Genomic DNA, 13,881 nt, shown 5'->3' with positions numbered 1-13,881 from the left:
TCTCTAAATAACAATTCAGCAAAACTGTCCCTACGTAACTGCTGCGTGGCACAGTGGCAAAATGAGTAACTCAAATCAGCAGTGCATGTATGCACACAGCAAAAGATGACAACTCACAATATCGATGCTGATCTTGAAAAGCCAAAAATAATTTTCTGTTCTATTTTTCCATAAATAACTGGGAAGTTACAATTTTTTTAATTCACTACAGGTGACTCATTGATAACAACCAGATTTAGAAGCAAGACAGCCTGAAAACTTACTTTTTTTTTTCCTCTTCATTCAAATTCTTCCACTGCTCTTCAATTTTCAGCAGGATGTCCTCCATGCTGGTCTTTGGATTATCAGTTATCAATTTTGGACGACATTCTTGAGTGAAAAATCCAATTGCAGACTTCGGTTTCCTTATTATTCTACTACTAATTAAGTCATAACCCGTCACATGTCCGAATTTATCACTTATCACGTTTCTTTTCTTTATGCTTTGATTTGAGATTTGTGGATCATTGCTTTGTTCACCAGTATGTTCATTTTGCTTATTAATTGTTCCTCCAACTTCAGGAATCAAAATCTTAACAGGTTCCAGGCTGTCTCCTAGACGGTTTTTAAATCCACTTCCCATACTCCAATTATCAGCAGAGATTTCAGGTAAGTCTTTAGGGACTAAGGCTTCCTCATTTTTTTCTATTTCATCAATATTATCAGAACTCAAAAGACGCTCATCGGCTTTTTTAGACTTGGGGTCCACTGGAACACTGTTACTTTGAATATCGGTCATATTCTGTCCATTCTGTTCCTTCTCACACAATAAATTTAAGGAACTGTCTGGAAAGGCATCACTTTTAGAAACCTCTTTTTTGTCCAGGCGACTATGTACATTATCACCACAAAACGTCTGATGATTTAAGCAGATCTCTGTGTTTTTTCCTGCTTGACAGTTTTGCACATCACTGCTGAATGAAAGGAATGAAGTATGAGCATGTAGATCATCGTTTCCAGATGGTCCCATTTCATTAACAACCACATCTGTTTGTTCTGTTCTATGAACAAACATGTCTTCTGAGGTAACATCTGTTTTATTACTTTCACCAGGGACTGTAGCAGGTAGTGGCCCATACAGTGATTTCAACACATTTTCAACAGCAAGTAAGACAGATTCCTGGGGCAAAGAAAAAAAAAATAAAACCAGAAAAGCCACACACACAAGCACACCTGAAAATGTAACTAACAGATATTGAGAATATAGAACAATATGCAAAGTGATCTTATTCAGAATACTTTCAGACAAATCTGGACAGATTATTGCATTTCAGTTGTTCACACATGCTCAAAAAGACTCTGAACTGGACACCTTTAGCCTCAAATATTTTGTGATAGGTATTCTGCTTCACTGGTTTACTCTCATATCACAAAACTGATTAACTGCTTTCTCTATAACAGGTTACTGACTGCTTAAACCAGTATCAGGTAAAGCTACTCCCACCTAATATGGAGTTAGAGGCTTATAGTCAAGACAGATGCACCAACAACATCCCATTTCATGTAAGCATGTTTGTGTAGGTGCTTTTACGGTGCATGCTTCCAAGCTTCCCAGCTTCCTGTGCACCCGGCAGAGCCTGGGAAGCTGAAAATTCCTTGACTGGTGTAAGCACTACTTAGCAACAACTAAACCATCAGTGTGTTATCGCATTATTCTCACCCTAAATCCAAAACACAGCACTGTACCAGCTACTAGGAAGAAAATTAACTCTATCCCAGCCAAAACCAGGACAAAGATAAACATAGACAAATACAAAAACCTTCAGTGAAGAAGAGGATTAACATACTGGTGTGACTACCTACATTCACTTTGAATAACCACCTTACCTGTGTAGCCTTCTTAATTTCTGTAGCACTGTTTTTCATATGAAGTACTAGTAAGTGAAAGTGACTTTATGGAAATTTATCACTACACAGCCTCTAAAACACAGGCATATATGGTCTAAATTTCAGGTCTTGATAGTATGAACAGGATATCCTGAAATTTAAGTGGTGTCAACAATAATCTATGCACATAATGGCAAAATATTGCTTTGACCAGAAATCAACTCCCCCCTCCCGCTGCCCCCACCTTAATGTACGTGGTGTTTAAAAAGTGATTCCTTAGTGTAATTATGAAGTTAAGCATGAGAGTTATGTAGGGACACACATCATAATTCCATTTAGCTTCTCTCACTATAAGCCATCTGAAAACACACATATAGCTGACAGTGTAAAAACAGTCTTTGAAATCAACTGGGAAATTAATTGTGAATAAACCTCCACTTAGCCTGTTCAATACTTTTCAAACAAAACAGTCCTACGATAAACGCAAGCTAACTTGTTTCATGTAACTAAAAAAAAAAAAAAAACAAAAAAAAAACCATCAGTGGCACTGTTTACCTTTGAAAATTTCAGTAGTCCCAGAAGCCCTTATTATGCTTACATAACTAAAAGGTTGACAACTCAAAAGCAGATTAAAGCCTTAGTTACCTTATAATGCAGTAAAACTTGAGTTTTATCAGGTGTTAAATTCACATCCACAGCAGAGGCAGGTACAGTAATATTCAAAAAGAAAACAGGATATAAACGTGTACAGTCCTTGTGTGTCACCAGACTGTAGTACTGTCGAATTAACTACAGAGTGATTTAATAAAGAGATGTCAGTAAAGGCAATAAGATAGACACAAAGGCACAGAAACAAAATTTGACATTATAAAATCATAACTGGTTTGTTGGGGCTTTTTTTGAAGTTAAAGGAACGCTAAAAAGATCCTCATGGGTATACATGTATGCCAGAATAATCACCAAAAGGGCAGTTATTGGTGGTTTCCACGTCTTCACAGCTGAACTAAAAAAAAAAAAAAAGAACCAATTCCAAGGCACTAGTGGTAGCTACTTTGGCCTTCTGAATGAATGTATTGATCACACTTTGAAGAAGAGAGATGATATGCCCAAATTGGACTGCAACTCCAATACTTACTTCCTCAATCAACACAAATACTATTATTTGTTTGCTTTTTAAAGGAAATCTATTTACATAGCATGCAATTACACTGCTGTCTCTTTCAGCCAAACTAAAGTCTGTTTGAGAAAGTCACACTTGCACCACAGACCTGCCCTTTTCCCAGAACAGGATTAACTTGTTCCTTTTATTAACTCAATTATAAATTTACAGCTTTTCTCAAACTCTGCTTGCCCTTACTATTTTCTCTATAATCCTCCCAAAAAATCCTCCAAAAGACTACGAAATTCTTTAGTTTCAGAATTTTTGTCTCATCAACTAGAAAGTTCAAATAAAGATCCTTGCATTTCCCTCTAGTATCAGGGATCCTTCAAAAGATGTACATACTGGAGAAAGGAATATGTTAACAAGAAAAAAAATTGAAAGTGTAAAAAATGAAGAGCTGCTGCAGATTAAATTTTAATTTTTAATTAATTTTTAATTCTTAAACATTGTTTAAATAACATTAAACTTATTTAAATATTTTCAAGTTATTTCAACCTTCATATTCCCACAGTCTGTCCTCAGCTGGCACTGAACTGTAGTAATGAGGTCCACCAGCACTTCTTCCCCATACATAGAATGGAGATAAAAGTAAGTGATATATAGCTTGTTTTCCAAACCCATCAAAATGTATTCTCAGAGATGTACTGTTATCCTCACCTGGCCAAAAAACCACCCAATTAAAAAACTGGACCAAAAAAAAAAAAAAAAAGGCAGTGGAAGACTATCACTTGCACTACTACAAGAACAGCCCTCAATGAAGGGCAACATATTTTTACTTTGTATGATAGTACCCTGAATCTCACCTAGAATCTAGGCCTCTGTGCTCTGGTTAAAAAGCTGTCTCTCTCATGGGATTCAAGCTGAGCTTTGAACTCCTGAAGAACCAGGCACATCAAATACTGTGTGGAGATGGATTAGCCTTATTTGGCACTTAACCTACCAACACAAGTTCAGGGTTTACATCTACAAAGCTTTGCTTGCCAACTGAAAACTACTTCATTGTCTTCACTTTAAAACCTACGTGTACACTTTGGCATGAATGTGATTTTCTTTTCTGGGGAGGGCAAGGATTAGGACAGCAAGGCTGCTCCAAGTGAGGTGCTTCAAGGTTCAGTAGTGTGAGAAACCCAAGAGTATCAAATTCTGCCTACACAATGCCTAGCTGTAGCCAATGCTGCTGCACTATCACTTTCATTTTTATCCAATGCATACACAAATTTAAAGGGAAAGTATGTGTATTTGCTTGATAAGTCCACAGCAAGAAGTGGACAAAATCAAAACTTTATTTTCAGAAGAATTCTCTTACAAGAATTCTCTTACAAGAAACTGCTTAAAGTTCCCTCATGGAAAACTGCACAGGTGTATTTCTGCAGGCTAATACAAAGAAAGAATCAACTATTCTGGTCTCTCGCATAGAGTATCTGAAATTACATTTTTTTTAAACAGCCATAAACATAACCTCCAGCTCTGTGATCGTAAGTGATTGCAGCAAATGGAACAGAACTGAGGCACCAGGACCACCAGACTTGTGGAAGAGGTTTCTGTTGTAAACACTAGTATCTTCACCTGTAATACTCTAGTTATTTTATGGAGGAAAAAGGCTGTAGATTGCATAGGTGCCTCTGTCCGCAAACAAGTCACATTTCTATTCCTTGAATAAAAAGCTAGAGGATGTTACCTTCAGTATTTCCTTCTGCTGAACTGGACGATTATTTATAAAAATGAAACTCCTTTCTGAACTTGAAAGGCTTGTCAAAGAACTGTCTGACTCAGCTTTTGGGAGAAATCCAGAAAGATTTATCTGCAATGACAAAACAAATACAGTGCAAAAGTCTTTTAAAGAGAACCCCAAAAAGGATTTTTTAGAGGTGAAGTATTAAAATGAAATTGTACAGGAGTCCAAGTCATTCAAATGCATGCTTCTTGAAAGTTATGATACAAAAAAAATAAAAGCACTTTAAGGAAAAAAAAAAAAAAAAAAAAGAGGTTGAGAAGGATGGGTTCGTATCTATTTTCCTTGATGAATTTATTGAGAAATTTTCCATTTGGACTGCTAGTTGCACCAGGTTGCTGTCTGCAGCCGAGGGCTGCGGAGAACAACGCCAGCCAGCTTTAGGCTTGCTGACTGTAGGGTTGCCAACTTAACCCCTGTACAAGCTACAGGCACGCACTGCTGCCCTACCTGGTGAAGGCAGTAGTGAGTTACCCCTACGGGGAAAGCCCCAAACACACAACCCCTCCCTTTCTACACACAGGGCACCTTAAATAGCCTGTCATAGGGCATTTATTCAGGGCACCTAAATTTACCTACGCCACCTGTATCCAAATCATCTGACTCTCAAGAGTGCTGAGCACCCATGATTCACAGACCGCAGCAGAACCTGTGAGCGCACAGCACTGCCAAGGAGCCTCGGAAAATCACACGATTGGAGTACCTAACATTAAGTCCCAAGTTTTAACATTTTTCTGTTGAGATTCTTTAGCTTAGGTTTTTTTTAGGTCAAAATGAGGCTGACGACTTGTGCTGCCTGTCCCATCACCTCCCCCTCTCCCCCACCAAGCAACTTTGAAACTGTTGGATCGATTTCAATTCAATCTGATGAAGAAGCAGAAATCCCAAAGATATTATATTTCCACAATTTCTGTGATAACTGACAGCTGTTTGGAGAGGAGAGCCTTAAGATAATGACCTTACTGAGGAAAAGGCAATTGTAACTTTTCAAAAGCCAGGATCCATCAGCTTGTAAGAACTGACATGCCGACCAGCCCGCATACTGCCCCACACATCGTCCCACTGCCACTTGCCCAAACTAATAGGTGAAGGAACACTGGGGCATTGTGAGGATGGAGATTTTGGAGATATGGGAAAGTCTGGAGAATGTTCTGGTAGCAGGGTGGATCACTGAACCCAGAATTCAGACCTTGTTAGCTTTGCTCTTGGCAGAACCACTTGTATTTACTAAAATCCAAATCATCATGCATTTGAAACGGAATTTAAAATCCCTGGGATTTGGCCTATCCTTCCCATTCATCTACGTCATGCCAGCTATCTGCTCATGTGCTCCCTTATTCCCTCCTGACCTTGTAATAAGCATTCTGTGCTAAAGCTGGAGCGTTCTGGTCAGCAACGTCGCACATAACCAAACACCACTGGTCAAGTAAAAGAGGTGTCAAATATCTGTTGGATGATTATCAGAAAACAACATGCAGCACTTCTAGATTTTATTCTGCAACTTTAGCACATCCTCCCTGAATGTTCGTCCTCTACTCTGCAAGCTCCTTTTCTAATTCCCAAATATTTGTACAAGTCTTTCACTTCAAACAGTATTTTTATATACAGACAACATTAAAGCAAAACTGAAAGTCTCTAAATAACTCATTTAAGAAGTTGCCAGATTTAGAAATGGCTGACTGCTGTTACTATTTAAAGCCACGTAGAATATCAGTATGCTCATTAAAAGTTAGCAGCAATTTCTAAAACTAGTCTTAATTATTAGCATTTTCATATACAAAAGTATATGAAGTATAAAGACAAAATTACAGAGACCGGAAAATATTACAGAATTTTTGCTTTTAAATTAGATCAATTGTTTTCAAAATTAATACTTTAATAAAAAACAACTTATATACATATTAAGATATACCTGCGTTGAGTAGAATGTCTTTCTTAAGCACTTATCTTTCTCCCAGTGGCATGTGTATCTGGTAAACCTAACCTCCACAGAAAAAGAAGAGACTAGGAAAATTTCCTGTATGAAAGTTTTCAGTCAAACTAGATCCATCCATTTATAAGACCAAGGATGTGAAAAGCATAGAGGCTGTTTTGTACATGTAAAAAGTGGTGTGAATTCTTTATTTTCTTAGGTTTTTTTTTTTAATTTTATGAGTAGCTCCTGAGTTTGCATGCTTTGGAGTCAGCTTGAAATGTGTTCTTGTTTAATTCTGTGCTCATAATGGAGATGTTTTGAAGAAGGCCAGTCTTTAAAACCCCTGGATCACTTGTTACAGAAGTTTTAATTCTGCAGTTAGTAAGGTTCAGCTTACAGAAAGTTGTTTATAGCAAGATTAGTTTTGTCTTCAGGGTAGACTTTGCAGCAAAGGAGTATGAAGCTACACAATGAACAAGTAGGAAAGGAAAAGAATTAAAGAGCTGCCCTCTGGTCCATGTACTGAATGAAGCATGGACCTAATGGGAAGGAAAAAAAGCAGCATATGCCTTGTCATTAAATACCTATCCCAATACCTGCACACAAGGGAGAAAGAAAGGGTTACACAAGCAACCTTAATTCTGTAATTTCATCGTGTTTAGCTGCTTAATTTAGAAATGTCCATGGTTTCTGAACGTAGATTTGTGCGTGAGCAATATGCATGGATCACTTATACACCTATAAATGATGCACGTGATATTTTACACACTATTTAGAGACAGAGAGAGAGATGGAATGTTCCCCAACTTCTATTCAAGGAATATGGATGCCTCATGATATAGCAGAGAGGTAATGTGAGAACCTGAGTGCCTCCTTCAAGCTAGTCCCTTCTAAATACCCCAATGTCTTCCCTTCAGAGCCCCCTGAACTTGCCCTGTGGGGCACATCCAACTTGCATTGAGGTAAGAATGACTCTGGATGTTCTGTTCAGCAACTAAAACTTTGTAAGCTACAAGAAGCAACTTTGCTTTTTTCCCCCTCATTTCCCTGCATATGTATACTACAAGCATTCTGACAAACTTAAGATTTAAGTCTGAATAACGCTATTAAACATTAATACATACTATATATATTCAGACTTTCTGAATAACGCCATTAAACACAACTTACCATGCTGAATGCAACATAGTAAATTGTGTTTAATAGCCACTGTGACTTTACGGATGGTGACTCATCTCACCTATGTGACTGGTCAAGATTTATTACTACAAGATACAGGAAAATGCAACTTTGAAGGATCATCAGTAGCGAGACTCCCCTTTATAAGAATGTCTGCAACAAAAATGGAAGCAGAGTAAAAAATTTTTTGAAAATATTAGACAAAGGAGAATATCATGGGGAATTCCCTCAATTTCAACAGGGGCAAAGAAAGCCAAGTGCACTGAATTTTTTGAAAACTACCTAATATTTCCTTGAAATATATGTTTAGTGGAAATTTTGCATAACTTGCCTTCTAAGTATGTGTTTCTTTTGCTGCTCAGGTGCCCCTCACTGAAATTGAGGGGATATTCTTTAGAGTATAAGGCTAAGAGGCCACGAAGATGAGAATGATATAAATGCTTAGATATTAATCAGAGCACAACCTGCCTGTGGGCCAGGCATCTCAACTTAGACAGCTCTGAGCAATCAGCAATTCTGCATTTGTCATCACAACTGTTTTTACTGCCATTTGATCAGTGCCACATGAGTCCTGACTAGATGATTCTTGGAGTGGATTTTCAATCACCAAACCAATTAATTTTACAGAGAGGACAGTAATAGAATCAAATGCATTAATCAGATGTCAATCTGGAGATAATACTCTCTTTTTCAAACACTCCTTCTTTCTGAATATTGATTTAGCTCTCTTCATTGACAGGCTTTAAGTGGATTTGGGAGAAGGAAGCTTAAACTCACCTCAGGATCTTCACAGCAGTGTTGAAAAGGTACCATACTGCCCATAACGGCTGTTCCCAGAACTGACATACAGGCCATTTTGTGATCTGACACCCTGGTCTTCTGCCAAATAACTGCCTGAAACAAATGGCACAGAGTCAAATTTTTGACATTATATTTGTTGAACTCAAGTCATGTCTATGAACATGCATATGCAACTGCACACATACTGTATATGTAACATTCTGTACTTTGACCCGCTTACATTCACAACTTTCAGCGTTAACACACACGGTATGGTACTTTTTGGCATGTCTTCTCATATTGTATTACTTATTTAGACTCGTAACAATTGGAAAATTAAGCAAAGCTTGTATTTATGGATGTTACATGGCTAATCTGGACTTCTGCACCCAAAACAATTGTTAGAAACAAAATCAATAAAAATACTACTTCTGCTCTTAGATATATAGCAGTAGGCTTTGTGTTTTTACCAAGCATGACATGCCTCTGGCATGGTGGTCAACATATGAAGGTGGGCACTGCAATGTTTATGGTGCTTATCCTCAGGAGATAGGCCCTTTTGGTACAAATCAGGCTACTGGATGTCCATTCATAGCTCTCATCTGGATACTCCAGGCTATGACAAGCCTGCTATTTAGAAAGGAAAGCAGTTTCTAAGGAAGTATTTATAAGGAAAGCAGTTGTTTGCCTCATGAAAACTTTGTAAAAGTTAGAAGGATAAGAGGATATCTGCTCTATTAGCTACATATGTTGCAATACTATTGCAAAGATTTAATAAATACAGTAAGGCAGTATGAGCTGAAACTTGCATCAAAAGTTACCTGTCAAGTCCACTTACACATACAGAAAGTATTAGCTACTTTGGGAGGTGAAATTTTGTCTCTCACTAATGAGAAGTCCTATACTAAACAGCCACAAATTTAACTCTGAATCTGCTGACTTTTATTGCTGTGTATCAACAACAAAAAAATTATGCTTAGTTGGCTTTCTGCTTTCTAGGCAACTGAGACTGCTAGATTCAGATCCACTTTATATCTGTTAGCTGACTGAATTTCAATGTGCAACATTCAAACAAAAGGAAAAAAAATGCAGCAAGTTGCACTTTAAATCTGATGTTACAGTGCTGTTTAAAATTGATGTTTTAAATAGGTGCTAGGTGTCCAATAAATTCAAAATGAGTTCACGGTATTCTGGTACAGGATGTTATGTGAAAGCATGGTGAGCAATCAAAGAATACACATGCACCCATCTCAAGAAATGCAATACATAGCCTTAAAATTCCACCTGTCCAGTGGGATATTTGCTGGCCTTGAGGGGTGAATTCCACGGAAGAACACGGTGCTCCTGTAAAATGATAGTCCCTTCCTACAGGACAGGTGGAATTGTAAAGCTTTGAGACTGTTGAGCCTAAAACTATTCCCCAAATCTTTAATTTTCCACTTCCATGTACACTGCAGCATTTGTGAAGTGGGGCTTTTTAGTCCTGCCTAAATCTAACTCACCTCCTAGATACCAGCCTGACAGCCCTTTGCACATGCTGGATCACAGCTCAGTCATCCTGCAGCGAGCGCAAACCCCTCAAACATAAAGGACAATTTATGTCGGGGAGGGCAGCGAATACAAAAAGGGGAGAAGGAGAAATGAGCAAGCAGAGCCACGGGCTGGGTGTCCACAGTTCTGGCAGGGAGAGCCCCTGCCGTGCTTCGGCAGCAGGCAGCGGCAAAGGACAGCCCGGGGCTGCCCAAAGCATGCTGCCTCTCAGCCTCTCTCCTCTACACCTGCTGTAAATCTCCTCAACGACATTTTGGAGTGATGAAAGAATTTGTCCTCTTCTTTAGAGCTCCTCTTATAAAACATATCCTGTACCGCTTCTATTTTAACATTGATTACTTAAAATGGAAGCACAAAGTGCCAAGTGATTTTTTCTTTACTGGATATTTTAAATTAAATGCATGTGACCAAACTGAGAAAGACACTTGTTACATGACTAATATAAACATGATTCTGTTTATTTTAGGTTATACTAGTGTGATGCCGCAGGTACAGATATAAATCTTAGCTGCTGATTAATGCAAGGTTATTACACTGCTTGACCAGCTGAATGGCTGATACTCAAGACTGTGCAAAGATCACTTCAGTAAGGTGGTTTTAAGAAAGCTGTGGAAAATGAGAACTTATTAAATGCGAACTTGCTAAAAGTAGATACTGTTAATAAGTTCAGGGGGTGTTTTTTAACCTAGTCATATATTTATCAGATATTAATACTCAGAACTACAGACAAAATTTTAGGAACTAGTTACCACTGTAGGTTAAATTAAAGCCTACATACTAAAGAGGCCAGGCAACTCCTAAATTTCTATACTGTATAAACACAGAATAGATTGTGTGTTCATTTTTAGCCCTGACTGCACATTATGAAGCAACACAGGAATAGCTGGTAATTTGAAGAAAATTATTTTTCTAGACTCTCCAGATGTATCAACAGGCATTAAAAAATTCACACAAAGAAAGAATGCCTGTTCCATTTAATTTAGTTTAGAAAGTGCCTGTTTCCATGAGGTTCCTGCAATACCCTATTTTTTTAACCTTGCTTATACCCTTTAGTTTAGCTAAAAATACACACCCACACACACCCCCCATATTTTTTTTCTAGGTCATATAAAGCGGGTGTCCAGGATGAGCCAAGGAAGAATCTGACTCTAGTCAGTATGATGACACTGCAGAAACAGCCTACTCAAAGATATATTATTACATATGGCCCATCTTAGGCTTTGCTAGAGCTAGCCAAATATATCCCACCTCCCTCCTTGTTTCATTGAAGGGGATTACATGATCTAGATCTTACAAAATGTCATAATGTATATAAAAACGATTGCCCTTACGGAAGATAAGTACTTGTGTGTGTGTCTGTGTGTATGTATTTCTCCACCCCCATCCAGCCCTAGGACATATGCATACTTTTGTGGAGGATGACAATGTACATGCACACATGGAGCAGGCACCTCTTATTTCAGAATGCATACACATAGCCCAGAGGGATTCCTTGAAAAAATGTGTAAAGAGTGGAGAAAGAGTATGGAACCTCTTCTCACTGGGGTCCTTGGTATATGGCACTAAGGAAAGTAAGAGCTGCTCATTATTTGTCTTCTCAAAGACACCAAGGAAGGACAGAGAAAAAATGCAGCCACTCCTTGTCCCTAACTATCCTTCATATTTTAGAACTTCTAGCAGCAGCCACAATAATTTGCAACCACAGACAAAAGAAAAATCTTAGTTAGAGCTGGGGACTGGATTTTGTTGCTGACTGTGGCTACTTCAGTGCAACTATGATTCTATGAGTCAAACAGATTCATCCCATTTACCTTACTACTACATAATGGAAGTAACTTAACCAAGTGGACTTTTACGACCCAGAAACCATCTATTTTCTGCATTTATTTTGTGACAATCCTTGTGTTATTTATCCTGTAATAAAGTTTGAGGGTGTAAAAGTCTAGTAGAGCAAGCACTGTACATGAACTGTAGATTGGTAACGTAACACGAGTCAGCTCTGTGAAAGAGAACTGTATTTCACAGTCTCTATAATTTTGTTTTACATGCTTCAAAAATCCTGTCACCCTAGTATCTGAGATCTCACTGCAGATAGTTAACTCTTTGGGCCAGTATGTTCCTTAGCTTTCCTGAACTTAAAACCTAATAGTTCATTAGGCTCCAACAAAACTGAAAACACCGCTGCCTACCTGTTAAGAGGGCATACAAACAGGAACAAAGCCAGGCAGTAATACCAAAATTTTGAATTCAGCCAAAGGGAAACAAAAAGACATCACCTTGTACAATGTATATAACCTCTTTTACTTACGATGCACAGACACCCAGCTGCAAGGGCTGGCATGTTCTCTGCAGTGGAAGAAAACCTATCAGCTAAGATCAAGAAGACACCAACATAAAAGTCTTAACCACATTCTTTAAAATCCCAGCCTTGAAAAGTGTCGATGTTGTTTATCAGCTCCACGCCATAATTGGTGTCTTGTTTTAAGACCAATGGCAAGTTATCTTCCTAAGAGAGAGTTCTTGCATAATCTTCCCTTGAAAACAGAAATCACAGCAGTTTTTCAGTTTAGCATAAAGAAAAATAATGCAACTCTCTACATAATCATAACTATTTTCCCATATATTTTATACTTGCCCCTGAGGAATCAGTTGTCCCATCCACTTCATAAGTGATGGTGGGACAACTACCAGCAGAGGTATGCAATAGAGAAACTCAAGGCACCATTTTTCCTCATCAGATGCAAATGACATACCTAGCTGTAATGGCTGATGCCCATGGGGTAGATATCAAGGGGATTTGTTGAAAGGCAGTCATGTTCCACAACACTGTTCATCCTACAAATTCTGACGTATTTCCTGATCAGATTTCCCTTTTGTGACACGAGAGCACCTCTCAATGAGAAGGCTTTCTTGAGCATTGTGCAGTGGAGAAATGCTTGGATTTGGGAGGTGGAAGGTAAGTTAGGAGAGGAGCTAAGAGATATTACAAGGAGCCAAAGACCTTCATCTGGTAACACGTCCTCAGAGCCTTTCAAGAATTACAAAGACTAGAGAGAGAGTAGTAAGTTTTTTGGCTGCTTTAACCACGCATGTTTAACTGTGGGTGTTTACAGAAATTCCATTTCCATAGCAGCAAGAAAAAAAAAAAAATAAAGCCTCCCAAACAATTAAACTACTGTCAAAAAATCACACAGTTTCTAATCCTAAACTGTCATTCAGAGGATGTACATCATTACAGTGAATTCCACTTAAATAAAGGATGTTTAAAGGCCTTTTGTAAAATAGCGGTTAACAGAAGTAACAGAGAACATACCTAACTGTGACAAAGTGCACTGGTAAGGAAGAGGGGAAACTCCCCAGTGGCTTTGGAAACATGCTTTTTCTGCTAACCTTTAAGTGCACACACTGAGTGTGAAAGCCTTGCAAGAGCTAAAGGCACATCTCAGATTCTGCAACACACACTGCATATGTGAAACAGTAATTGTTTTGAGATTTCAGACATATACTGTGCTGTCATTTGAAAAAAGTGATGGATGAGAAACTGGAAACCTCAAGGAATTAGTAATAGGATATAAAGCATTTCACCTCTAGGTCACCAGTTCAAATTCAACCAGGTTGGTAGTGACCAAAAGTAGTTACCATCTGGCAGCTGTTCTCTGGCTGATGTAAACTGAGTTGAGGGTCTCGGCGCATTTC

General features: G+C 38.3%; 1 protein-coding gene across 6 annotated transcripts in view; it reads right to left on the bottom strand.

The window, feature by feature from the left end:
* The window catches only part of PMS1 (PMS1 homolog 1, mismatch repair system component), a 50,617-nt gene that overhangs the window by 17,265 nt on the left and 19,471 nt on the right, over positions 1–13,881 (bottom strand). For 5 of the 6 annotated variants that reach the window (XM_075511839.1, XM_075511840.1, XM_075511838.1 and 2 more), the window contains 4 exons: positions 8,632–8,748; positions 4,707–4,829; positions 2,512–2,655; positions 264–1,159 (listed from right to left, as the gene is read on the bottom strand). In XM_075511839.1, the coding sequence (XP_075367954.1) occupies positions 264–1,159; positions 2,512–2,655; positions 4,707–4,829; positions 8,632–8,748 (1,280 nt within the window). Of the gene's footprint in view, positions 1–263; positions 1,160–2,511; positions 2,656–4,706; positions 4,830–8,631; positions 8,749–12,493; positions 12,681–13,881 lie in introns of those variants that run through there. The other variant, XM_075511842.1, reaches the window with a different exon arrangement.

This window comes from Mycteria americana, chromosome 9 (assembly GCF_035582795.1).
Source record: "Mycteria americana isolate JAX WOST 10 ecotype Jacksonville Zoo and Gardens chromosome 9, USCA_MyAme_1.0, whole genome shotgun sequence".
Lineage (NCBI taxonomy): Eukaryota > Metazoa > Chordata > Aves > Ciconiiformes > Ciconiidae > Mycteria > Mycteria americana.
Note: the sequence above shows the minus strand (reverse complement) of the source record. Positions and strands in the feature narration are given on the sequence as shown.